This window comes from Pezoporus flaviventris, unplaced genomic scaffold, assembly GCF_033815535.1.
Source record: "Pezoporus flaviventris isolate CSIRO_AGI_PZ_B2104156 unplaced genomic scaffold, CSIRO_AGI_Pfla_v1 ptg000070l, whole genome shotgun sequence".
Lineage (NCBI taxonomy): Eukaryota > Metazoa > Chordata > Aves > Psittaciformes > Psittacidae > Pezoporus > Pezoporus flaviventris.
Window position 1 is genome coordinate 7,774,088 of NW_026892618.1, and position 27,545 is coordinate 7,801,632.

General features: G+C 40.5%; 1 protein-coding gene and 1 long non-coding RNA gene across 2 annotated transcripts; both read right to left on the minus strand.

The window, feature by feature from the left end:
* Window positions 1-4,745: 4,745 nt before the first annotated feature.
* LOC133279004 (uncharacterized) lies at window positions 4,746-6,724 on the minus strand. Its single transcript, XR_009746746.1, has 2 exons — window positions 6,618-6,724; window positions 4,746-4,935 (listed from the first exon to the last, which is right to left on the minus strand). It is a non-coding gene; the product is annotated as an uncharacterized LOC133279004 (long non-coding RNA).
* Window positions 6,725-14,901: 8,177 nt separating this feature from the next.
* On the minus strand, window positions 14,902-26,415 carry LOC133278987 (natural killer cells antigen CD94-like). The gene is made up of 6 exons (XM_061472322.1): window positions 24,004-26,415; window positions 19,990-20,088; window positions 18,018-18,104; window positions 17,576-17,730; window positions 15,470-15,582; window positions 14,902-15,116 (listed from the first exon to the last, which is right to left on the minus strand). The coding sequence occupies exons 1-6, from the start codon at window positions 24,224-24,226 to the stop codon at window positions 14,996-14,998; spliced, it is 798 nt and encodes a 265-aa protein (XP_061328306.1). The 5' UTR covers window positions 24,227-26,415; the 3' UTR covers window positions 14,902-14,995.
* Between the last annotated feature and the right edge of the window lie 1,130 nt (window positions 26,416-27,545).

Genomic DNA, 27,545 nt, shown 5'->3' on the forward strand with positions numbered 1-27,545 from the left:
CTTCTCTGCATTGTCTTGCTCTTTACCCTGGTGGCAGACAGTCAATAAATCACCTGCATCATAAAACCTTAAATCCAAGTGAGGAAAAATGTTCTTGCAGCAGGATCCAGATACTCATAATTAACAAAGAAAATGTATGCATCTCTTATTTCATGTGGAAAAAGAAGGTGCTGTCTTTAACAGTAGGCCTTACAAAATATACTGACATTTTCAAGTTGCATAGCTACATGATAGATAGATAAAAAATACTGCTAAATCGCCACTGCTAAATAAGACTGCTGAGAGAACAAGGAAGCAAGGAGAGAAGCACAATGATTTATTGAATATACAACAGTAAATACAGCTGTATATTTGGTGTTTTGAGTGAAATATTTAAGTTTTCTGAGGTTTTCAGTTTTGTTTAAAGTATGTGTTAATGTCATGGACCTAAAATCAAAGTAAAAGGCATGGAAGATGGTCAAGAGAGATTTTTTCTGTGCACTTGGAATGCTTCACAGTCAGGATTTTGGGAAACTTCATTTAAACGTATGCATTCAAACTTGTTTAGCCTAATCTTTTGCCCGGTCTCTAATCTTTGATTCTCTTTCTACCACCATCTCATCTCAAACCTTCTTGGTTAAAAGAACTAGTTTTAATGCTAAAAGAAGTAAAAAGGAAAGCATTACTCATCTTCCAGTTCTCTGGTTAGAATCATGTGGGGATTTTTTTTTTTATTTTGATTTTGCTAAATTTTCTCATCCTGTAAATTCAGTGTAAAGAACTTTGTGGTTTTACACTAGAAAGCTAAAAGGTAGAGCTTGTCTAAATGCTTCCAGAGAAACCTATTTCTGTTTCAGAAATTTGGAGTCAGTGATTTGCACACATACGACTTCTATCCTGAAAACTTACCTACCGTCCCTGCTTGTCACTGTTCTGGAGGCCCATCAGGAAACTGAACAGGAGGAAGGGCTCATTTCTGTAGAAGGGTTGCCCTTTTGTTTTGATTTGAAAGAAAAACAGTCATTTGTAAAATATTTTTTTTGGCAGAGAAAGACCTCGTAAGTCTGATTAAGCCATCAGCAGGAAACCCAGCATCTTCTCACTATTCAGTGTTTCCTGTATTTTATTCTTTCTCAATCTTTAGATTTATTGGGCTTCTTTTAGAAGAACATAGCTAGTAACAGCAGCACCTGAAACAAACAGATTCAAGTGACATATGGAATTGGAGCACTCAGTTGGAACACAAATGCACAAGATGCCTTTGTGGGTAAAGCATTTCCTGGAGATGGACAGTCAAATGACCATGCTGAAGTCATATTTGCTGCTATTTTTAGTGTTGGATTAAGCTGAAGGCTTGCCATAGCACAAATTGTGGTGCATGTATTTGATAAGAATTGTGTAGCTGGAAAGCAGTATTTTGTAGGGGAAAGCAAATAAATAATTAATATCAACTTGACCATGTTATGACTGCAAAAATCTTATGCACTTAAAAAACTTGCATCTTCAAGCATAAGGTTACAACTCAAAGGAAGGGAGCAGTTTATTCTGCTGTATAAGTAAGACCGTGTCACAAATATTACATATTCATAGACCAGGAAGTGTCATTGCTGAATGTGGTGGTTCCAGTGTGTACCTATGCCAAATGCATATAGAAACATGCATCAAATTTGTAGTGGATGTAATGTATTAAGTGTGACAAAGTACGCCAAAATACCTTTTCTAATTTGTCCACCCAACTCAGTTTTCCAACATGAAGTAAAGATCTAAAAGTCACTTTCAAACTTGGAACAATACTAAGGAGATTTTTGTAATTAGTGTTCCTACTAAAAAATAGCAAGCACTATAAACTAAATTGAGCACCTCATTTCAACATAGCCACATCAGTATCACACAGAGATTTTATTCACTAGGATCTAAAATTTGAGCTCCTAGAAAAAACATAGACTCACCAGATGATTGAGGTTGGAAGGGACTTCAGATCAGAGGGCTGGAGCACCTCTCCTATGTGGAAATGCTGAGAGAGCTGGGCTTGTTCAGCCTGGAGAACAGAAGGCTCTGGGGAGACCTTATTGTGGCCTTTCAACATATAAAGGGAACTTAAACAAAAGACAGAGACTTTTTACCTGTAGTGACAGGCCATGAAGCAACAATTTTAAAGAGGGTAGATTTGCATTGATATAAGGAATAAATACTTTACAATGAGGGTGATGAGACACTGGCACAAGTTGCCCAGAGGAGCTGTGGGTGCCCCATCCTTGCCAGTGTTCAAGGCCAGGCTGGATGGGGCTTTGAGCAACCTGGTCTAGTGGAAGGTTTCTCTGCATATGGCAGCGGGGATAGGACTAGATGGTCTTTAAGGTCTCTTCCAACTCAAATATTCTGTGATTCTATCACCTCTGGAGGTCATCTGCTCCAACCCTCCTGCTCAAGCAGAGCTACCTAGAACCGGTTGTCCAGGACTATGTCCAGACAGCTTTTGAATGTCTCCACGGACGAGGACTGCACAACCTCTTTGGGCAAACAGTGCCAGTGTTTGGTGCCACTCACAATAAGAAAGTGTTTCCTGATGTTCAGAGGGACCCTCCTGTGTTACAGTCTGTGCCCATTGCCTCTGGTCCTGTCATGGGGCACCACTGGAAAGAGCCTCACTCTGCTTTGTACCCTCCCTTCAAGTGTTTATACGTGTTAATAAATTTTCCTCCAAACCTTTTCTTCTCCAGGCTAAACCATCACAGCCCTCTCAGCCTTCCCTCACAGGGGGGCTGCTTCAGTCCCTTTGTCATCTTCATGGTCCTTCACTGGACTCTCTCCAGTAGGTCCGTGTCTTTCTTGTACTGGTGAGCCTAGCACTGGACCCAGGTGTTATCTCACCAGTGCTAAGCAGAGGGGAAGGATAGCCTCTCTAAACCTGCTGGCAGCATTTCGAATACAGCCCAGGATGCCATAAGCCTTCTTCTCCACAAGGGCATGCTCTTGGCTCATGGTAAATTTGGTGTCCAGCAGATCCATAATTCTTTTCTGCAAGGCTGCTTTCCAGCTGGTCAGTCCCCAGCATATACTGGTGCATGAGGTTGTTCCTTTCCGGTTACAGGACTTTGCACTTCTCCTTACTGAACTTAATGATGGTCTCATTCAGCAGAGGGCCTACATTTTCCCTACATTTTTCCCTTTCTTTGTCACCTGTGTGCTTGTAGAAGCCATCCTTTTGGCCTTTGATGCCCCCCTCACCAGATTCAATTCCTTTCAGGCTTTGGCTTTCCTAACCTTATCCCTGCATGCTCAGACAGTGTTTCTGTGTTCCTTCCAGGCTACCTGTCCCTGCTTCCACTCTCTGTATGCTTCCTATTTGTGTTTTAGTTTTGCCAGGATAAACTTGTTCATCCATGTAGGTCTCCTTGAATTCCTGCCTGACTACCTACTTGTTGGATAGGCTCCTGAGTTTGGAAGAGGTAATCCTTGAATATTAACCAACTTTCTTGGGGTTCTGTTCCCTCTAGAACCTTATCCCATGGGACTCTTTTCAGTCAGAAAACTCATCTTTGCAGAGGCCAGACTCTGCTTTCCTGAAGTCCAGGACTGTGAGCTTGCTTTTTACCCGCCTCCCTCTCCTCAGCATCCTGAAGAAGATACACCAGACACAGTTACTTATGTTTAGAAAATCATCCATTCTGAAAGACAATTAATATGCAACACCAAAAATATGTGGTTGCCATTACATCGGTGTCTTGGTTTCAGGATACCTGATAACACATCAATGGTTTAAGTTGTAAGCATTACTTAGCAACAACTAAAACTATTAGGGTGTTATCAGCATTGTTCTCAGGCTAAAGTCGAAAACACAACACTGTATCCATTACTAAGAAGGAGAAAAATGACTGCTAATGCTGAACCCAGGAAAATTGGAAAATTCCATTCCCAGTTCAGCAATTAATATTTTTCTGAATACCATCACAGCATTCCAGCTATCAATGCTGCCATTCATGTCACATGCATTGAGTGTGTAGCCATTATGGCACATATCCATCCTTCCATACACTGAGATACATTAGGTAAAGAGATAACATATTCTATGTTAGCTAAAGACTAATAGCCATCAGATGGCATTCTTGCAAGAATCCTTCTCCCTGCATGAGTGAAATGGCGATTATGGTAATAACATAATGTTACTCATGTAACACTGACTTACAGGCATTCTTAGAAGATCATAGTATTGCATGTAAAACAAACCCAACATTGTCTGGAAGTAAAATTTGAACATATCTAAAATTCATATATTATACCCAGTCACGAAGAGGACAAGGGTGCCAAGTAATGCTTCACTGCTGAGTAGTGAACAAGGGAGACACACGTTTTTGAGTAGTAAAAGAGAGAAGACTGCCTTAGAGTTTTAAAATAATACAGAATAGCTGAAAAAAAGTGAATGTGCTGAAGAGAGGGCTGGAAATAGTTAAGAACTATGAGAGGTCAGCATAGATGGATATACATGAAATTCCAAACAGAGTGACAAGAAGTGGTCCCAAAGGCCTTTACACTTCTGATTTCTTTGGCTGTAAGTAAGGCTCAAGATTGTCAGCATTGCTTAAGTAGAGGTTTCTGAACTAGAACACTAAGACTAATATCTTGTCTCTGATTCATAGATATTTGTTAATACTGGTTCTTTTTATCTGCAAAGGTTTTCTGTATCATTTCCATTTTTTTTGTGTGAATACACTAGGAAGAAAGGATGGACTCTGCTCTGAATTTGTATTAAACATTATTTTACACCCCTTCTTTGAAAATCTGAACATCAAAGTCTTCATCCTCTTCCAGTTCTTTTTCTGTTGATAATCTTTTTAGATCAGATGGACTGCTGCCTTCTCACAAATCCAGGGATGTTTCTCATAACAATTCTCACTGTAAACTGTTGACCTATGATAAAATAGGCATGCACAGTTTTGCTTAAAGGACAAATCAATCCTAGAAAACAAACAAACAAACAAAACAACAGACCATCTTGTTAAAAATTCCCATGTACACATGTTTAAAAAAAACATAAAGCCCTTTTGGACAATTATACATTATTGCAAAAATTTCTTAGCCATTTTAAGATTTATAAAAGTTTATATACGATATTGAAGGTCATAATAGCTTGTATAATTCAAGTCTGAAGGATCTCTGGCAGTGTTCAAGGACAGGCGGGACAGAGCCTTGGGTGACATGGTCTAGTGTGAGGCATTCCTGCCCATGGCAGAGGGTTGGAGCTAGATGTTCTTAAGGTCCTTTCCAATACTAACCATTCTAGGATTCTATTATTCTATTATCATTCTTTCACCTGCCTTCAGCTCTAAGATGTAAAAAAGAAAGCCTATGTATGTACCATCGTATCATCAAAACACAAAATAGAACTAGTTCCTCACAGTAGCTGCCTGTCCAACTATTGCTTCATATAGTGATAATTTGGGTCTGGAAACTGAAAGGCAGTGGTCTACCGAAATAGAAGTCAGATCATTCTGCCTGATGTTTACTAGTTTTGGGAAGTGTAAGAGTTTGCAAGAAAAATGAGCATGTATTTCCAAAGAGACACTGGAGAATCTTCACTTGAAAAAGGTTCTCCAGATCCTGAAGAAGACTCTCACGTTATTGCATACAGTGATTATTTCACACAGAGCATAATGGGATTTCCCCCCCACCCCACCCCCCCATGGTTAGTAAAGGAGAAATGCACCAAGTAAGTTAATGATATTTTACAAAACAAAGTAAAAACGGGTTTGCGCCACCTAATGTTGACTTTTTTGTGTGTAATAAGGGTTTCAAAATGGTGGTGGCTGAGCCGAAGAGGCAGGTGTAGGCAGGCTTTGCAGGAGTTAGGCTGTCTTGAAGGAAGTGTGGGTTGCTTCCTATAGAGTCATGAAATATTTCATAAAATGAATGCTTTTAAATTGTGAGATCAGTCAGTGGCTGCAGTGGTTTTGACTCCTTGCCCTGCTCACAATTCTAGTTTTCTAAGACTCATTGTCTGTTTCAGGGGGTATCATGATTTAACCCCAGCCAGCAACCGAGTACCACAGAGTGGCTTGCTTACTCACGCATCCCACAGTGGGATGGGGGAGATGATCTGAAAAGTAAAACTGAGGAAACTTAGGGGTTGAGATGAAGACTGCTAAATAGGTAAAGCAAAAACCATACACATAAGAAAGCAAAACAAATTCCATAACTCCTTCTTCTTCCCTCAGCTTTATATGCTGAGCATGACATCAGCTGGGGTTAATTGTCCCATCTGTGTCCTCTCCCAACTTCTTGTGCACCCCAGCCCATTCACTGGTAGGTGAGGTGAGAAACAGAAAAGGCCTTGACTCTGTGCAAGCACTGCTCAGCAATAACAAAAATATCCCTGTATTATCAACACTGTTTCCAGCACAGATCAAAACCACAGCTTCATACTAGCTACTATGAAGAAAATTGACTCGATTCCAGCCAAAACCAGCACGGGGACTCCAACCAGAATGAGTTATTTTAACTCCAAATACATCTGCAGCTGTACTCTGCCTTGAAGCTTTGCTGTTAGTGGGATTTTCGTTTCTTCCTCCTTCGGTGCACAGGGAGGATATTATGCAAGAAAAGATGAAAAACCACCATCTGTTTAAGTTCAGAAAACTTACCAGTCCATTCTCTTTGTAGAAAGTTTTGATCCATCCACCCAAGACCAGCCATCAACTCCATATGATAATCCAATCCAGTAAGACTGTTTCGGTAATATTTGAGATATAAAAAATGCAAAACCTTTATCGCCAAGAAGCATGAAGGTAGTTTTCTTTGTTGTACCTAAACAACTACTGTTAAGACAGGAAGTGACCAAGAAAGAATCAAAGGAGGTAATTTGACAATGACTTTCTGAACAACTCATCAGGCCCTCATAATTCTTTCCAGGAGAAAATATCTCTATTTGGCATGCATCTCTGTTTGGAATGTTTCGTGTCTGACATCTCTACTAAATGTAAGACCAGGGCAGCAATTCTTTTAAAGCCCTCTCTCTCAGAGTATTCAAAGAGATTTCCTGAATGAAAAATGTATTCCTTATAACCGTCACAGGATCCACGATGCTCATGTTCACTGTTTGGCTGAGTAATATCCTGTGTTGCTAGTTACCTCGTCATTACACATTTGTGGTTAAACATTCTGCAGTCTGCATTGCCTCAGACCTTGCTAACAGTACCTCTATTACTATGTAACATCAAGAGATACTTGCTGACTGGCAAGGAGTTTGGAGTAGTTGATGCCAATGCAGAGAAATGCCAGTGTGATTGGAACCATACCAACTTGCTTTTCATTTGCAGCGTAAGAAGGGTGGCATTCTGGGAGAAGCAAAAGTCTTCACTTTCCTGCCATGTGGCCTTCTTTTCTGAAAAGTAGAAGCAGATGTTGCCTCCAACCCATTTCCAGTTTGCAGGGCAGAGAGTACATGCAGAGTACATGCGGAGAGTGTATCTTTCTAGAACAGAAAGAAACCATCACTTGCTTATAAATAGTCAAAAGCAGAATGGAGAAGTCTACACCCATAGGCCTGAAAAATTAAGTTATGCAGAACTGAAATGTATATGGCACATTATTTTTTTAAACCCATTAGTTAATCTGATACAGCATAAAACGTCCTTGTTTTATCTGATATAAGGCCTAATACCTAGATTTCAGGCTGTGTGAGCAGTAGTTCTATTTACTATTGTTCTTACTGTTGTCATCACCCATCAAGCACAATTTCTCTTTTAGTCCTTGCAAGTTTTCATTATGTCCCGCAGGTGCCTTAGAACCTCTGAGACCTGGAGTTTATAAAGATATTCTTCATGAGACAAAAAAGCTGTGACATTGCTACTGCATGATACATGCTTCATCATATATTGCAAATTCACTTTCTGCAACAGCGTGCTCACATGCAAGTCTGATGCAACAGCGTCTCATATTGTGAAATTAGCAGATCAGAAAATGATGAATAAAAACATTTCCAAATTTTAAGTGCAGTTTAATTACAGTGCCATTGCAGATCACTTGGTCATCTAATAAAGGACTAAAATAATGCAAAAAATACGCTTAGGAAGAATCATCTTGAACTGATGGTGTTGATCTGAGAGGAAGTTTTATAAGATTTTGAAAAAAAATAGAATTCTAAACATTCTTCAGGTTGAAAAAGCCTTTTACTATTAAAGGCTTGTAAAACTTCTGAAGAAAGCGGGGAGCATTTTTTCATATAACTTCCTCAACAGTATTTCACACTGGCTTCCAGTAGCAGCACCTAGAATTACTATCTCCAGGCTCCATGGTAGAAAGCATAGGTACAGTCATGTCACACATTAGAAAAGCTAATATAAATACGAGTGTCTTTTTGTGATGACTGAGTGAAACAGACAGAAAAACTGAGATTTCCTCATGAATCTGAGTGCTAAAAGTGTGCCCATTTTTGATGTACTACTATGAATTAATTTAAGTAGTCCACAAACATGTAAGGTTCATCAAAGGAATGACATAAGAACTGCTCTTGCAGTAGAGTAGGGAGACTCAAACAACAAGAGAAGAGGTGAAGGGGAACTACAGACTGATTTATGACAGTCGACATCAGAATTTTATAACTGAATTTGAATTAGCAAATAAATGAGTAATAGATGAATGAGGACAGAATTCATTCCTCCCACTTCTTCCAAAATATATCATCTTGACTTCTATATCCTTGCTCTGAGCATAGGTCCAGACTTAAAAATATTGCTTCCCTCAGAGCCTTACGTGCACCCCAGCTGCAGAGTGTTCATCATAGGCAACTAGGAGGAGAGGAAAGGACTGTGTATGTGGGGAGAATGAGCTGTGTCTGTCCTTGTAACAGTCAACCACCTTTCTTCTTTCAGTTGAAGGTGTTAACATGATGTCCTGGTGTAGCAGTCAGTTTTCATGAAAAATGGACACACGAATAAAGGAACACAGTATATTTGAGCACTTACCTAAGATTATCATTCCTATGGTGAGGGCCAGGCACAGTACAAACAAAGTAAAGATATCTGGCCACCATACAGCAAAAGGGAGTGCCCTGGGAGAAACCAGCAATTTATCCAAGAGCAGGTACCCATTTCGGCAGCACTCCCAACACTCCACCCCTTCATGAAAAGCCATATGGTGACTCTTGAAAGAGTTCCCCTTCCAGGCTGTATATTTTAAGGATCAACCCAAATGCAAGCTCAGAAGATGTGGTGCCTCTGTTAAAGATACCTCTTTGAAAGAAGACACTAGACATGGTTTAAATGGAAGAGGTAGGGGATTGCTTGTCTTTGACAAATGTTGAAACTGTGAAACACTGTAGTTATCCTTTGCCTTAGAAGTAGGTGATGATGCTGTTCTCCTTTGGTAGTACTCTGTTACTGTGCTTTGTCAGAACAGAGTAAGGATGGTTTGCATACCATCTTTACCATCTACACTTTGCAGAAATCCTTCCTGCTCTGAGGGCACACAGTGCTCACTTTGCATGCCAGTACTAGGCTGAAGCCCAGTTCAGGAAAATTCCGGAGTACAAAATATCCACTGAGGTTTCCCTGGGTCCAAAAGTTCCCGAGAGTTACCATCACCAAACAACCATGGCAATGAGGTGTGATGGACCTTTAGATAAAGAAATATTTAGCTCAAGACCGGATGCTCTCTTGAAGTACGTGGCCTAGTGTGAGGTGTCCCTGCCCAAGCCAAGGAATTGGAACTAGATGATCTTAAGGTCCTTTCCAACCCTAACTGTTCTATAATTCTGTGATTTAGCCCAAGTGGACCTGTGGGACTTGAAGAAGGGAAATGACATAACAGGCCTGATGCTGCCTCATCCCTTCCAGCCTTAAGCATTTTCTGTCACATTAAGGTTCAGAGGTCAAAAAGTAAAGGGTGTTTTTTTTTCTATTAAAGTCAGATTGCCCTGTGTCTACAGCCATTTCCTGTAACAATAAATAAACAATAAATAAAACTAACCACATAAAGCTTATGCCTACATTCTAGAGTTTGATCCTGCAGCCACCTCTCTTTTCCTATAGAAATTCAAGGCAAGTAATGGCAGTAGTTCCACTCTGCACTTTCACATTCATGCATGCTGGGTTTTGTCAGACAAAACCATGCCAAATAACGCATAAAATCTATAACATTAAACACATAAGTATGTTACTTACTGACCTAGACAAAATAAACTGTTCCTACTGTTGTTGTCATAGGGCAGAAAGTTCAAAGAGCAAGCATCAGTTGTACCTTTGTTGATGCTCAGGGGCATGTAACCTCTGGCTGGGTTCTGTGGCAGGTGATATAAATTAGAGTATCCGCCCTCTTCGTCTGTATTCATAGGCACCGTCTGGGAACTCATTCGAGGTTCAGTAATGATCCTCTTAAAAGACAGACTGAATGATTTGTGAAGAAGCAAAAGAAAAAGCAGAAGGAGGGTGGGAATAGGAGGACTCACACTTTACATGTCTTAAGGCAAGATACTAGTATTCAAATGTTGTATATGACTTTTCAATTGTTGCATGTAACTTCTCCTTTCCCTCCCTCAGGGGAAGAACTCTCTTCCCACCCATCATGTCTTAGTCTGGGTCTCCATCCCCACTTCTAAAGACATGCAGGGATGACATGAGTCACAGCATATGTACAGCATGGCAGTTCCCCTCTTTTCCATTTAACCTTCCCATGACTTTCATCTCCTTTGAACTTTTCACATTCAAAACTGAAACAAACACCTTCAATTCATCTCAGAGGTAGACTAACTTCAGCTCTGTGCCTTTTTGATTATTCAGTGTTAAGGGCTATAAAATTAAATCTTTCCATGATTCTGTGATCTATGAGTAAGAAGGGAAAAATCACCATAGTTTTTAGGGGAGAATGCACACAGTAACAATAGTAGACCACCCAAAACTGCTTTATCTGTTCCACATTTTGTGACTTGGAAAGAAAAATTTAGGATGTGAGAAACAGACTGGATGCTGCTTTATTTAGTAACTGAAATTCTCTGCACCACTCAATTGCAATAGGAGCCCATTTTTTTCTTGCAAAGCTTGGTTCACAGTTTGTTGGCCTTTCTGCACAGTGCTGTGTACTCTTCCCTTTTTCCTCTGGAAATTCCCCTACGAGGAGAACATAGGATGCATCGAAGTCATGATGTCAAGAGAGAAGTCTCTGAGAGGTTGGCACCTCTCCTGCTGCCTCAGATGTTTCAGATGAGTGGAGGCTTATTTAATTTAACACAAAACAAATGCAAAAACTGACCAAGTGAAGGCAGGTACGGCATGAAAGACCATGCTCTATGGACAAACTGATAGCAGTTGAAAGATCCTGTTAAGGACAAAAGTTTCTGTGGGAAAGACGAGTCAGGCTTAGGGCGATGTGAATCTGTAGGGTAGTAGTGAGGTTGTGTAGCTGGACACTTGTCATTAGAGATGCATGAGCCAGAGCTGAGAACTGTGTCAAAAGTTCAGGCACCCCCAAGAAAAGATGCATGATTGAACCATGGTGTCTTAAGACTTATGCCCTAAGTGCTGTTGTTTAAAAGGAACCTCTGGAACTCAAATGGTTCAACCACCTATTTAAAGCTGGGGCAGCACTGAACTCTGATGAGCTTGATCAAAGGCTTATCCAAGTCAAGCTCATGCAGTCTCCAAGGACAAAGATCTCCCAAACTCTCTGGTGCCTGAGAGCACTCAACAGATAGGCAGTGGTCAGATAGTTTTTGGTTGAAAAGTAAGAGTGGATTGCCATGTGGGTGGAACGATTCTGGACCACAACATCTGTAGGTGATGCCCAGCTCCATCTTTCTGTCCTGGCACCTTAGATGTGGGAGCAGGGACTGGATGTTTGCACTTTGGGAGCTGGTTTCTGGGACGCCTGAGTGCACTGTCCAGATAGGCAGTATTGCAGATGGAGTTTTAGGTGACAAAGCAAGGGTGGATTGCCATACTGGTGGCACTGTTCCTGAGGTCACCATGTGTAGGTGATGTTGAGCACCAGCTAGAAAGCTAGGAAGTCCAGGAGCTTGTATGCTCATAACAAGGAGATGAAGGACATTGGGAATGAGAGAGGATGCAGTCTGTGCAAGGCATGGAGCAGGGCGTGTAGTGAAGGATGTGAAGAGGACTTGTGCAGCAAGTGTGTTTGGTTCAATTTTTTTATTTCAGAACCTGCCTTCCTGACACCCATGAACTCTGCTTTTTCCTCTGCCGCAGCTGACATTTAGCATCCTCCCATTTCACTATCTTGGTTGTTCCATTGAAGATGGGCAAATTTGAAGCTGTCATGCTCTTTCCACTTCAAAACGTCACTGCAGGGCTCGTTCTCCGAATGTACCCCTTTATTCACTCCGCCCCTATTTTCTTCACTGTCCATGTCCTGTTTGAAGGGATGTTGAAGCCAACAACTGCTCTTTAGTTCCCAAACCTTTCAAGATTTATGATGTCTTAGGTTCTACCATGGGTTTTACTCTCACGCTTAGTATACAATACTAGGTTTTATTTTCCATGCAAAATGAGCTTCAAATGAACCGCTTTTCTGAACTGCATGAAGGGATGTGGACCTTCCCTATCCCCAAAGATACTGAAACTCATAGAGCATATTGCTTCTTGGACTCCATAAATGTGTAGTCAGGAGGCCTTTGACAGCTTCTGAGATAGATGGCAAACTGGATGAAATAATTGATTTGCTTGAGTTTAAATTACTAGATAATATAAATTCATCCCTCTGAAACAGGCCACTGTTAACAGGGGAAAAACCCTTTCCAAGCTGCTAGGGGCCAAGATATGGGCTAAGACCAAATGGAGCTTACTCTACAAAGATATAGAAATAGATTATAAAGATCATCCAGCCAAAGAAATGTACCCTGCAAGTTATCACCACTGGCTTGACCTTCCTGATCCCTAAAAAGTGAATGCTACCCCCAAAGGCACACCAAGCAGCCAGCAGGAAACCCAAAGTCTAACATTTGTTTTCACAAACCATATAACAAAGGCATATAGCAGATGACTGCTAGAAAAAAAATCCAAGTGTTAGTTTGTGGGAAGAAAAAGGGGTAAAATGTGGCAGCCTAGATGAATTATTTTTTTCAGCTTGAATGGGTTGAAAGAGATGGAACATTGTATTTTACTTGAACTGTACCTTGCACTTCCTGCTGCGATTGTAAGGAATTCCAGGTAGTTCAACTGGTAATTATGCCCATGAATTATGACTTGGCTTTGCTGAGTATTGTGAGTGTGTTCAGTTCACAAACACCAGTAGTATGCCCTTATGGCCAGGAGGCCAATATTATCCTGGGATGTATCAGGAGGAGTGTGGCCAGCAAGTCGAGAGAGGGGATCATCCCCCTCTACTGACCCTGAAGCACTGGGCTTCAGTCCAGTGCTGGGCTCCTCAGTACAAGAAAGACAAGCAGCTACTGGAGAGGGTCCAGCAGAGGCCACAAGGATAATCAGAGGCCTGGAGCATCTCTCTTATGAGGAGAGATTGTGGGAGCTGGGTGGGTTTAGTCTAGAGAAGAGCAGACAGAGAAGGGATCTTGTTAATGCATATAAATATCTGAAAAGCAGGTGCCAAGAAGACAGTGCCAGACTCTTTTCAGTGGTGCCCAGCAACTTTATGGCCATGAATGACAAGAAATTTCACCTCAACATGTGGAAGAACTTCTTTACATTGAGGGTGGCAGAGCACTGGAACAGGCTGCATAGGGTTGCTGTGGAGCCTCCCTCTTTGGAGGCATTCCAAACCTACCTGGGCACATTCCTGTGTAACCTGCTCTGGGTGGCCCTGCCTTGGCAGAGGGGTTGGACTGGAGGTCTTTTCCAGCCCTAACGATTCTGTGATTCTGTGATTCTATGATATTTTAGCACATTAGGAACAAGGGTTCATTTTTATACCTAGGACCTGCTTCAGTCTGTAAAAATATTTTCCAAGGAAATATTGAATATTAAAAACATACTATCATTTTTTCACTTATTTTAAGGAAAGTCTCCAAATACTAAGGCACATGCACACAATACAAGGTATATATATAAAAGGAATATACGCATATGAAACACAAAACAGATGCTGACATACAACTTCAAGGAACTCATACAATGAAACTCCACCCAGAAAATTGGAGGCACCATCTTCCTTCAAGAAGTATGACAAGTGCTTTAATAACACATGATGCACAGTGTGTACCTTGGGGTCCAGAGGTCCCAAGCAGTGTAGGCATAATACAAGAGCTCAAGTGTGCCAGCTCAAGTGTGGCAATGGTTTCTGCATCAGTTTGAATACAAATTGTATGTAGTTCTCAATGGAGCTCATAATTAATATTCTTACTGTTATTTGCATAGCAATTAATAATATGATAGCACTGAAGTTATTCAGGTAATATTTTAATCCAAATGTGACATTTGACTCTGCTTTTTGAAGAGATTGCTTCCAGGGATTCCCTGTAGTCTTCTCACAAATATCCTTTAAATTTTATAAATATTAATGCATATATGAATATATTTTTATGCATAAATAGAGATTTGGGTTCTTTCTGTATCCCTGTAACTCAACCAGGGTAACAGCTGGCAGAATAGATTTAGGAAAGAAGGCATGCCTGGGCAAATTGCTCTAGAAGAGGATTACGTGTGGACAGTAGTTAGTGCGTACATTAAGAAAGTCTGCGAGAAAAACCATCAAGGATGTGGTTGGTTTGGTTCGTGCCTGGCAGGTGTTAGTGTAAAATGCTGACTGAAGCTCAAAAATATAAAGCTCTGCAAAAATTTGTGGTTGTCAACTTAGCCACGCAAGAATCACTGCTTGACTGTAGCTAGTATTTCTAGCTTTATAGGTTGTTTTTCTTTTTTCCTCTCCGATTTGTAAACCTGGGAGGGAAAATGCAGACAAAGAGGAAGACTTAGTCTCTAATAACACATCCATTTGAATCACCATTCTGAGAAAACTTCATGATAAACAAAAATGAAAATATATATGAAACTTCCAGTTCCTAAAGTGGGTATCTCACAGTGGCAGATCCCACATCCCTTCTTGCACTGCTTCTTCAGGTGAAATGAACAGCCACTTTCTCACAGATCCAGAATTGCTGTGTTGAACAGGAGTGGCTGGCATAAATGATCCGTCCGTATAAGGAGGCACAGAAGATGCTGTCATATAACAAAACCCTAGAAAGTTAAAAAATATGTCTTAAGGACGTCCTGGTAATATCACGTGATTGATATTTAGATCATTCGTAATTATTTTCCACTGGAATGTAGAGTTATTTCCCCATTGGAGATACTTTATTTGTGCTAGGTGGTCCTTTCATCATGTTCATGTGATTGAGCTGTACTTTGCCACCCATTGTTCCTTACACAGGACATGAATCTGAAGCTCCATAGCAGATACTATAGTCTCCATGCTCCTTCATCATTGCACATGTGACAAACATGAGCAAGTAAAAGGAAGCACAAGTCTCATATAATTTACTGGGGCACACCGGGTAGAACTGCACTGGTCCTAAACTATGAAGGCTTACCAATTTGTTGCTTCTTTTGAAAAAGCTGTTCCATCCTCCCAGTACCAGCCACTCCTTTCAGATATGTACGATAATCCAACCCAGTAAAACTGTGAATCCTGTGGCAGAGAAACCTGTACGTATGAGAAAATAATCACAATAATATTTCAAAAATGAGACCTAAGTTCCTGTGTCTTCTTGAAGGTTCTGCAACCAAAGGAGGTAACTCTTACTCAATAGGAAAGTGATCTGTTCTCCATGCTTGTTTTCTCTGAGGCAGTACTGACTGCTCTAATTATAGGATCATTTAAATACCATTGTTTATTGAATTGCCACAAGAGAAATGTACAGTAAACGAGAAAAAGAGAAATGATCTGTAAAACCACTGCTTTTTAAAAGAAAACAAAAACCTGGTCTGCCTTTAGGTATCTACACTGCGTTTAGACATCTGCAATTTAGATATACTTATGAGAACACTATTTAAGCTCCAATTGGAGCCAGCAGAGACGTGGCCAAGTGGAGCATGACAACTGACCCACCTCCCCCAGCGGGAGTGCTACTGAGCGCTTACTATAGGTCAGAGCTCCCACTGGCTGTTAACAGAGCCTGAGGAAGTAGCTCTGAAGTTGCAGGCCACTTATGCTGTAGATGCCTGAAGTTAGGTGAGATAATTCCCAACCTAGAGGGCAGAGTCTGTGACCTAAATACAGGCCTCTCAGACCTTTTGAGATTCTCCAACTGGTCTGAGGTCTTTACGTAAGGCTGGCAGACAGGACTGAGAACCTATGGGAGAACTGTGCCTTGCTGAGGCATTGTTTGGAGGTTGAACAGGTAATTTCAGATTGCCCTAGAAACCTGTGCTTAGGCTCTGGAATAATTCCATAGGCATCTAAATGCTACCTAAAAGATTCCTCAGCATTTTAGCCCTTTCGTATCATCCACCTACTCTACTGCTGCTTAGTAGCATGTCTAGGTACTCATCCAAAATCTAAAATACACAGCTGGCTTAAACTGCTCTGGCCTCAGCCTGGCTGCAGCTGCCTATACCAAACAAGGAAGAAAAAATAAACATTCAGATATCTGGAATGAAACTATCCAGGGATATATATAGCACATCAAAACAATTTGTTGAATTCAACATTGAAGGTGTGGTGTTCAGGTGTCTCCCAACAGTGGGAACCATGATTCTAACCTCAGGATGCTGCTAAACACAATAATAAATCATTTGTCCACTTTCTATTTTGTGTCTGATTTGATTTTCACTTCAATCTCATCTGTTTTTCATTAAAAAAAAAAAAATCCAAAAACCTGTCCTTTATGCCTTAAAATAATAATTGAGAACTCCAGTCTGAAACAAACTCCATCTGGAAAAAGGAGACAGATTTTCAGGGAAGCTTGTTTTCTTTTCAAAGTTTTATGTAGCAAAAAAGAAAAAATAAGGTTATTTGGGTTTTTTGTAAGCTTAATATATTTTGGAAAAAAGTTTCTAGATATATGTGTACAAAAAGGGAAAATATGATCTTAACAGCAAATTAGAGATTTTTCATTAGTTATCAAAAACAACCCCAAATTAGTAAGACTACTTAAAATTAGTAATTCCCTAAAGTCCAAGGCTGTCTAGTCTTTGTGCTACCATTAACAGCACTCTGTGAGGGCATAACACAAGGCCAGAAAACAACCTTTTATAGCCATTTTGCACTGCAGCATGCAGTAGTAGTACTATGGTGAATCAGACACTCTCTAGATTTCATGGTAGGTGTGAATTTGATGTTGGGAGCCTTCAGTAATAAAACTGGTGGAAAAAGAGAATGAAAATATGCATTCTGTGTGCTGAGTCTCTCTCCTCCATGCTGATAATATAAAATTTATTTTCTCTGTGAAAACCGAAGTATTAGCTAACAAAGGTATTTTCTGCAATGGCTTATTCTATTTACTGTGTTGCGTAATTTTCACAGCACACAATTTAGAAAGTGTTGCAAGTCATGACAATGTTGTGACTTGCAGGAAGGTTGCTTGACCAGGGAAACTTGAACACATGCACTGTAAATGACCCAACTACTTTCTGCCTGTGTGAAAACACATCACATGAAGAAATGCATGAGGTTAAAAGCATAAAAAAAGATGTACCATCTTTGCTTTGTCTTTTAGCACAAGAAGAGTGGAGTTTCTTGAGGTACAGAACTCTTGACTTTGCTTCCATGTTTTCTTCTGCTTTGAAATGTAGAAGCAGTTGTCAGCTCCACTGTTTTGCCAGCTTGCTGGACAGAGGGCACATTTTGTTTCTAGAAATCAGAAAGAGTATTATGGAGACTTTGTGAGGCATACAGGGCTTTAGCTACTGGCTTGACTGAGGAAAGATTAAGGGGAGCCATGAATCAGCTAAGCTCTTGAGGGCCAAGAGATAAATTGTTTTGCATATTAGTGTATACATATCCACACCTCAAATACTACCACAGTTAAAACCAGACATGAACCAGTCAGATTTCTTTCCTGTGATTTTATGGTGTCTCAGACAACGGGCTCTGTAAAGGGGGTGATTTGTGTTTATTTACATAACAACCACATTTACCATTCTTCTCCTTTCCTTCAAAACATAACGCTTCCCTCATTTCCTGTAGCTTCTTTCCTTCCTCAGGATCCTTGGAGACCTGAAAAACTGAAGGGTATGAAAGTGCTTATCAAAGATTGGTTTTATAAAAATTGTAGCTTTAATTGCAGCTTTAGTTTGTAGCTTTTGACTTTTTTTGTCTTTTTGTCTACTTTATTTGTACATCCACCATCATGTTTACACTATCCACATTTTCTTAACCAGGAGGGTTGTGCAGCACTGGAAAAGGTCATCTGAGAAGGTGGGGGCATCTCCACCCTTGAAGTTTTTCAAAGGTCATCTAGACAAAGCTACAGGTAAGTTGTTGATAGTCCAGCTTTGTATGGTGGGGAAGAAAGGGATGGTGCCAGAGTAGAAAACTGAAGAATTGACTCTGAGCTAACATTGCTGTGATGCCATGGACCACCTTGAGTATTCGTTCTGGGCACCTGGAACTGCTTCCCTCCTGCCAAAAAGGAGACAAGGTTTCTCTGTCTCTGCTTCCAAATGTATTGGCATCATATCTGGTTTTTCATTGAAATGCTGCTGTGGAAAATCTGCTGTAATTGTGGACAAATGGACCAGTCACAGTGTTTCGATGCCAGAATTGCCCTCCTTGTAAAAAGCTTGGAATCCAAGAAAAAAGAGAGTAGCTGTGAAATATTCCAGTAACAGTCACAGTGATGCACGGATTGACTCCACAACTCGTTAAAGTTGTAAAGTAGGTATGCTTTTTATTCAGCGCTGAGACGCACGGGGATAATTCCTCAAAGTCATGCGTGCCTCAGTGTTGTTTCCCTCTACATTTATTCTCTAAAGTTATATATATTCATAAGGTTGCAGAACACGCCTATATGTATTCATGTCCTATCCCCGCTTCGTATTATAATGAGCCAGAAGGTCCTCTGCGCCTGCGCAGTGCCCCCTCTGGTCATGGGCAGCAGTCTCAAGACGAAGTAACTGAGTCTTCCTCCTCCTCGTAGGGGTCTTCAAGATGAAGTAAATGAGTCTTCCTCTTCTTGCACTTTTCACCTTTTTAGTCTTCATGTATGGCCTTAGAGTTTGGTCGGTGTCCCAGCCATAAATCGTCTGCTTCTCCCTCTTACCAGTAGATTCAGGCGTCTGCTTTTCCTTATCAATAGGACCGGGTATCTGCTTTCCTTATAAATAGGACCAGATGTCTCTGTTCTGCTTAGCAGGCATTTACAACAGACAATACTTCTGTTTAAGCAAGCAAATTCCTCTAACCCCCTTGTACAACCCCCCTGTACATTGGTCAACCCTCTGCATCAACAGGGGGTGGGGGAAGCACCACTACCCTGATTGTGTAGCTAATGAGGTGAGCTCCTACTGTGGAAATTAAACATTTCAGATATGGGTTAGGATTAAGGGTTAGCTGTTAGACTTAGGGTTAGGGTTAGTCAGTGGTTAGGGTTTAGGGTGAAGGTTAGGGTTAGGCTTAGAGGTGTGGGTTAAGGTGAAGGTTCGGGTTAGGATTAGGAGAAGGTTTAGGGTCGCAATGATTAGACTTAGACATTAGGTATTACTGTTGGGGTTATGTTTATGGTTATAGTTTAGGATTACACTTGGGGTTCATTTTAAGGGTTAGGTTTATGCTTAGGGATAGGGTTCGGAATGATCTTTAATGTTAGGGTAATTGTGTTTAGGATTAAGATTAGGGTTAATTTTAGGGTTAAGGTTAGTTAGGTTTAGGACTTGCATTAGGATAGTGTGACCCTTATAGTTAAGGTAACTATAAGTGCAGAGAGTAGTGATCCTGAGTGATCTGTGCTGACACTCAGCCGTGGGGGTACTTCTGTGGGAGAGCTGCACTGTTGCCCTTCTTGCCTTATAATTTTCACTGAGGAAACGGACAGTCTGCAGGGAGAGAAGAAGCAGCCATACGTCTGGAATTCACTCGCACAACAGCATCTTGAGACACCTTTGTACTTACACAGGGCCAGCAGGGCTACCAGCCCCAGCAGCAGCACCAGGCATGAAGTGAGGAAAGCAAAGGCCACTGGCCGCCATATAGAAGATGAGTCAGAGGCTCCTGGGACAAACAATAAACACATTCAGCAACAAGACTAACAGCTCTTATCTCCATTCAGTGGTGTTACCTCCTCTCTAGCAACACCAGTTCATCTTGAAACAAGGAGGCACAAAAGTATAAAATGTAATCAGTTCTAAGTAATGTTAAGTTTGATGGATTTGTTATGGAAAATAACTGCAGTGCTTGAAGGTAACTGACATAGTTTCAGGCCCTCAGGACCTCTGTACAAAAGGTGTGAGAAAGGCAGAATAGAAGGACAGGACCTGGGAATGGGGAGTATCTGGGGCTAGCAGTAACCAGGGTGGGCACAGATAAACTAACGGTAAGTAAAAGGACAGGCTGATTACTATGCTTAATAACCCATTAAGCTGGCGTAAGCATCTACTAGGGAGTATCCTGGACTAGCAGATGTCCAGGATGAGAGCAGTTAAACTAACTGGTAAGTAGAAGGCCAGGATGATTGCTATGTCTGTAATGTTAATTAAGCTTGTTGGGAAAAGTAAACGACCCTTAAAGGCCACCACATTTCTGTATGGATGCCGGAAACGCCTTAGAAAATGATGTAATATGCTCAGTGACCATATAAGGATGATCTGTATAGCAGTTCGGGGACACATGTTAGGAGGAGCTATCCCCTGTGTCTCCCGGCACCTCAATAAAGAATACCTGCTTGTCAACTTGAAACTCCGCTGGCAAGTTTGTTCTGGAGTTTTCTCCAAATCAATCTTCATCATGGAATCATAGAATAGTTAGGGTTGGAAAGGACCTTATGATCATCTAGTTCCAACCCGCTTGCCATGGATGGGGACACCACACACTTAACTGTGTCACCCAAGACTTTGTCCGACCTGGCCTTTTAAACTTCAACTGCAAGGGATGGAGCTTTCACAACTGTCTTCTGCAGAGCCTCTTTTTTGTCTTAATGCAGTTTTTGCAATCACTGTTCTGAATTTCCTAGAGTAATTTTGAGAAAATATGTACTTATCCACTGAGAATATTTATTAACTAAGGCTCGAGTGTTAGATTACAACTTCTTCTCATGACACTCGTAAACAGATTAGATTTTGTTGTTCCCACTGTTCTGGAAATAATAAAACAATCCTTATGACTTCTTCATCTTAAAAAGTAAGATTTACCACCTAGGTTTGGATGATTACTTCTGGAACCTGTGATTGGGATTTCTAAATAATCGCAGTGTTTGTACACTAAACTGTCTATGTTTCTTCAGGCTCTTTCTTCAGATTTCTCTCATGTTTAATTATGATTATAGTGCTCCAGAATTTTACAGCTGACTATCCACATATAGATATAAAAAATATATGCATTTTTCCTTCTTGGGAAGCAGTGCTTGGAAGTTTTCTGTGATATTCATAGTATTTATTCTAGAGTGTTCAGACTAATTGAAAAAGATTGCATATAACAAGTTTTTTACTGGAGTCCAGTGCGTAAAAGCAAGCACCTCCAGCGACCCTTTTGTTAGGTGAAAAGAAACACCAGAGGTGCTCAGAAGTCCAGATAGACTTGGCAACTAAAACTCACATAGCCATAGTTAAGGGAGATGACCCTAACCCTCATCAGTTAATGTAATTTGAAGAGACTGTAAATGGCACCACATTGAGATAGTGACTGATATGCTGGAGGCAGGGCTTCCTTTTAAAGGGGACCTAAAAATCCTAGGAATGGGCTGTAAGTGCTTAACAAAGGCAAATATGAAATCTGGCATGTGTAACAATACAGCTCCATGCACCAGTACAGGTAGGAGACTAGAAAGAAGTTATGCTTCAGGGTCCTGATGGACAAATTGAATGTGAGTCTTCAAGTGTCTTTGTGGCAGTGAAAGCTGACCAGGACTGGGGTGCACTGGCAAGACTGCAGCCAGAAGGTGAACAGAAGTGATTATTCCACTATATTTGATAATCATGGAGCCATTTTTGGGGTATTGTGTCTGGTGCTGAGCTTCCCAGTTCAAGAGAGATGTCGGATAAGTGCAGAGAATCCATCAGAGGAACGCTGAGTTGGTCAGGGGCCTACAGAGAGGCTGAAGGACCTAGGCTTGTTTAGCCTGGAGAAGAGGAGACTAAGGGAGGGCCTAATTTCAGCCCTTTGCTACCTAGAAGGGCATTATAGATGGAGCCAAACTCTTCCCAGAGAGGCACAGCAAAAGGACACAATATAAGAGTTGCAAGTTGCACCAAGGAAATTTCCAATTAGATGTGAGGCAAAAAAATTCTTTTTCTTCAGGACTGGAAAAAGTACCCACAGAGGCTGTGAGATATTCAGCCCTGGAGGTTTCAGAAACTCAAGTGGACAAGGCCCAGAGCAATTTGATCAGGCTTTAGAGCTAGCCCTTTGAGCAAAAGATTGAGAAAGATGAACTATAAATGTTAGAGGAGGTGAAGTTTTTTACAATAAAATAATCATATAAAATAGTAGAAATGATTATATTTGAGAAATTTATAAATCAATAGTGAGGTTTTATACATTAGAAAATGTTGTAACTTTGCAATTTTGTATTACGGTTGTTCTGTAACCAGTGTTGCAATAATACGTGTATGGGTGGATTTAGAAAGGTATGTACTGGAGACTATACCCAAATGGAACCTATGCATAAGGTAGCCAGAAGAGCATACCAGAAGCTGATAAGAAAATGCTGGCGTCCACACAAGGGTTGGGATATATCCAAGTAAGGAAAAGGTCCTGAGGAAGACTTCTTACTTCATCTGAGGAAGACTCCTTACTTCATCAGGACGACCACCAGAGGGGGCGGCACAAGCGCAGAAGAGGATGATCTCGTAATAAATTGATGTAGCAATCTTTGATGCATATGTATTAGTCAATGATGTAATCTGTGTTGAATATGTATTAGTTACGAAATTTTAGTGTATAAATTGCGAATGCGATGTGACGGGAATCGGAACCAGATTTGGGTGCGTACCCCTGGTTCCCGGCGCCTCAATAAAGCACCTCATAGAACCATCCCGGTGGTTATGTGTTTGTCTCGACGCTAACATAGAGGTCCCTCCCAATATAATTTGATCATAAGTCATGTTCTCTGTGTATATCAAAAGGGTTAAAAGTTTTCTGAGCTTGTCAACCTGTTTCTTTTCAGGAAGCTCTGCTGCTAGATCACACTCTCTTTTATCCTTGGTTTTCTGGCTGCTGCTTTTCAACAGCCTCTCCTCCATCCCCTTTGCCAAGTAGTCATTCTCAATGGATAGTCCTAGATCTTTTTCAGACAGCACCGTCATTCTCAATGGATAGCCCTAGATCTTTTTCAGACAGCACCAAAGTGATGTTAATTTACTCTCTGTCTACTCTAACCAAACTGAAAATAGCAGCAATGATATTTATTTCACACATAAGCCACCTGGTGAATTTATGAGCAGCAGCAAGAGTCTTCAAGTCATCATTTAATGGTCACAGTGAACATTAAACTTGTTTACAGAAAAACTTTAGATATAAACAAATAAAAATAGGTACTCAGAGCTTACATTCATTATTAAGACTGATAAAGAGGGCACTGCTACTCCCCACAGCTGAGGAAATTGCTTCCATTTCCTAGGCTTATATTATCTGATAAATCTATAGTGCCTTCTTCTTTTGTAATGCTCTGCCATATAAAATGACTCCTACCAAAATGATAAAAAAACCTAACAGAGGTGGAATTTGTTTTCTGCGTTGAAATAAATGGAAAAAATAATTGGATTAAAGGTAGGCTTCAGAAAAAATATAATCTGTGATTATAACCCATAGCACACAAGACTCCATTATGATTTTTCTTTCTGCTGTCTTTATGAACATTTATATGAGAACATGCTATAAAGTTTAGAAGGATTCTAAAGCAATCAACATGAAAATGCAAATTTAAGTTATGTTCTTATTTAAATAAAAAAGCTAATTTCAATATGTACTTACTGTCTACTAAAACACAACTTCCTGGAGCCTTAAATGCAGAACATTTCTTGTTGCTCAAATATCCAGGAGTGATAACTGTAGTTGAGGGTCGTAAATTTAAAGCTGTGTAGCCTTCCTCATCCTCCATCGCCAGCTCGTCACACTTCTTTCCTGCAATAGCAATACCTTGGGAGTAAGGGTACACTGCAGCACGATCAATGCTGAGACAATGAGAATAGTTCATTTTTCAGCATTTTCAGGAAAACCACGGAGGAAGCTGGCTCTAGTCTGATTACTGTGTCATAGTAAAAGTGTAACATGTTGAAAGCACATTAAGAAGTTAAAGTGGCAGTGTTAAAGATGGGTATTTTGTTCCTGAATGTGAAAATGGGAAGGCTTGTTTCCTGGTCAGAACTTAAGACTGTTTCATTTAACTATCCACCTGATCTGACTCTGGAATATCAGGCAAATATCAGGATTTTCTACATCCTTAAAATAAGATGCTCTAGAAATAGTTGCTATTTTGAGTTGTGGTTTGAAAGATATCTGTTCACATATCAGGGCACAAATATAACCACAAGAGCTGCATGGAAAGCAGCAGGCTGAATCTCCATACACTGTTACGAAATAAATGAAAAATTAATTTACAAAAATTCACTGAAATAAATTCTAGAAGGGAAAAAGCTGAGCTGAAAGGATGCTGAGGCCAGGAGCTCAGCATGATTCACATGACTGCTCAGCCTGTGTCAGGGGAAGTCCAGACTTCACTGAGCTCCTTTCTGCTGTTGTACCGTACGCAGAAGTCACCGTGCAGAAGTGGCTTGCCCATCCTCTCTTCATCTCTAGCTCTCTGCAGTGCCTTGATCCAGTGCTGAGTTGTAGTTCTTCAAAATCTTCAGTGACCAGCTCTCCTTAAACAGAGCACTTGTCCAGACATGATGAGTCACATTGTGGTGACTTGATGGAAGGAAATTCCTCTCTTGCAAGAGAGGAATTTCTGTGGTAGCTCTTCGTGCTCTTGTGTGTAAAGTTCAAATTCTTCCATTTGCAAAACAGTATCAACAGCCTGGAAATAAACTGTAATACAGTCCAATGACTGGGCTATTCCTCCTTTGCTTTGCAGATGGTGAATTTTTTTCAGAGCAAAAGTATCTCTGACTGCATGTATTTCTTGTATTATATCTTACCTGTATGCGGAAAGAAGGCAGGAAGGAAAAGTTGGGAGTAAAGGGTGCTTACAGTCAGTTTTGTTATACAGAGAAGCAACCAAGGAATAACAAGGAATAGCAGTCACTGTGTATTTGTGGTATACCCATAATATCCTCACAGAAACCTCATGCTAATATCATGCAAAAATACTTGTTTATTGGGCCTGAAAACTGTATGTTGGCACCCTAGTGTAAAAAAAGGCTTTTCTGCAGATAACTGGGATTCAAGTGTGAGCTACTGAATTTGGTTGACAGCTTATGTGGCTGTAACTTCTTCAGTCTTAGCAACAACTTCTCAAGTCTGTAATCAATTGTCTTTGGGGGAAGTTCTCCAATCCGATTTTACTTCTGAAAACAGGAGGTAAAGTAATTTTCTTGTACCATTTTGTTAGCTCTGAAGTCAATAAGCAGTCTGTTAGTTATAGCACTTCATCATCACGCTCTCTGTCATTTAAGGATGCAGAGCAGGCAAAATGTCTTGTTTCTTCAAACTGAAAAAAGGTAAACTAAGGCAGAAAGTTTGGGTCTACATTTGAACACTCATATAAATATTGTCAGCAGGCTGGACAAAACAGCTGTTTTTATTAACCAGAGTGTGACCTAGTAAATTGTATTAGCTGGAGTCTATGACTGGGGGGATTGGAAAGGGGCATGGTAAGGAGTGGAATTTAGATATGGAAAACACCCTGTTGTAGGGAACTGTGATTCAAAAATGCCATCTCAGCCAATACACAAACAGTACATTTCTGTGTTTTTTCTGCTATAAAGAAAAGTTAATTTCAGTGGAAAAGGGGATACAGACAGCACATCCTTAAAGCCTTTGTGATTACCCCACAACCAGGGTATACGCTTTGCCAGCCTCAAGCTTGCTGGACAGGGCTGTTCACCGCTAGACTCTGAATGCCTGCAGTGAATGGTAGGATACTGCCTCTCTTTAATTTGGGGTGATTTTTACTTTATTTCTTTTTTTCTTCCTTTTATTATTTTTTTTGTGTGTGTGTGTTTCAGACATTGTTTCACACTGTGAAACCATACTCTAACCCCACCTGCCTTTACAGTTACAAATACAGTCACTGCACTGGAAACTGGTTTTGGACTGGCAGTAAATTGACACAAAAGGTCAAGGCAAAGATATGATATAGCCTTTTGGCTGCTTGTCAGCGTGCAGAGCTGTCAATCTCAGGACGTTTGTCTTCCACATACTGCAAAACCACCCAGGATTAGCCCATCTGCTCCTTGTTTGTCTTCCACATACTGCAAAACCACCCAGGATTAGCCCATCATGCTCCATTTTATTAACATGGATTGTTAATAAAAAAACATCCTGGAAACATCTTTCCTGTTTCTTCACAGTCACTCTAACATAAGAGAAAACTTAAAAGGTCAGACTTCTTTTTTTTTTTAATTTCCTTCTTTCTTTTTACTATTTCTGCAAATTAAAGCAAAGCCCATCGTTATCAAGAAAGAATGCATCATGAATACAGTTCAGAATACCTTCCACATATAAAGCTTGTATGAATGCAGAGAGAAACTCCAGGAAGTCAGCAGGGCTGTGTCTGCATGACAAGACAGAAGCACTGTGCATTTTCACCCCCAAAGACAGGAGCAGATAGGAAAAGTTATGTTAGAGATGCAATTGGTGAATGCAAACAGCAGACAGGAAAAGAAATCCACTAAGGTTTCCAGAGTATGAAACTCGTATTTGAAAATAACACCCAAAATGTTCATGTTGGTGATCAGAAATAGTTGCGTAGTGCTGAGAGCAGTGAGACACTAGAACAGCCTCTTGAAGAATATGACTAATGCTTCAGAAGCCCAGCTGCTACACCACTGGTAGATGGTCCACAATAAATAATTTGGGATGAAATCCTCAAGGAATGCACAAGTCTCCAGAGGGGACCAAGCTAAGAAATTGTGGACTTTTTGTTCAAATCAAAACACAGTTATGGGAGTGAAATTTCTCATTTCAACTTGACTGTCATTGTTCTATGGAGATGTGGAGAGAGACATTTTGTTCATTAACACTGCTTGGGATATTTTCACTATGGTTGGGTTTGTAGACTCTTCCTCAGCACATTAAATTAGCAGCATGGCATTCCAGGAAATATCTAAAAATACATAATAGCAGGTTCTGTTCATGCCTCTGACTCAAACCCGGTGTAACTCTTCAATAGATTAAAAAAGTAGAAAATCAGAAAAGTAGAGAAGAAGAGCAGAATTATTACTAGGAAAAAAGAAAAAGGGAAAAGAAGGGTGTGTGTGTGTGTGTAAGAGAACTAACAGTGTCAGGAAGAGGTATAGAACACGGTAAAGAGCTTAACATTTATAGCCAAAGGGTATCTTCTCCTGTGACAC

Bases quoted from the DNA above. Each gene is read 5' to 3' on its own strand.
- LOC133278987 (XM_061472322.1), bottom strand. From the start codon at position 24,226: ATGAACTATTCTCATTGTCTCAGCATTGATCGTGCTGCAGTGTACCCT. The intron at 20,089-24,003 runs GTAAGTACATAT...TGTTTGTCCCAG, and splicing joins AAGTTGTGTTTTAGTAGACA to GAGCCTCTGACTCATCTTCT. The intron at 15,583-17,575 runs GTACATCTTTTT...TCATACGTACAG, and splicing joins TAAAAGACAAAGCAAAGATG to GTTTCTCTGCCACAGGATTC.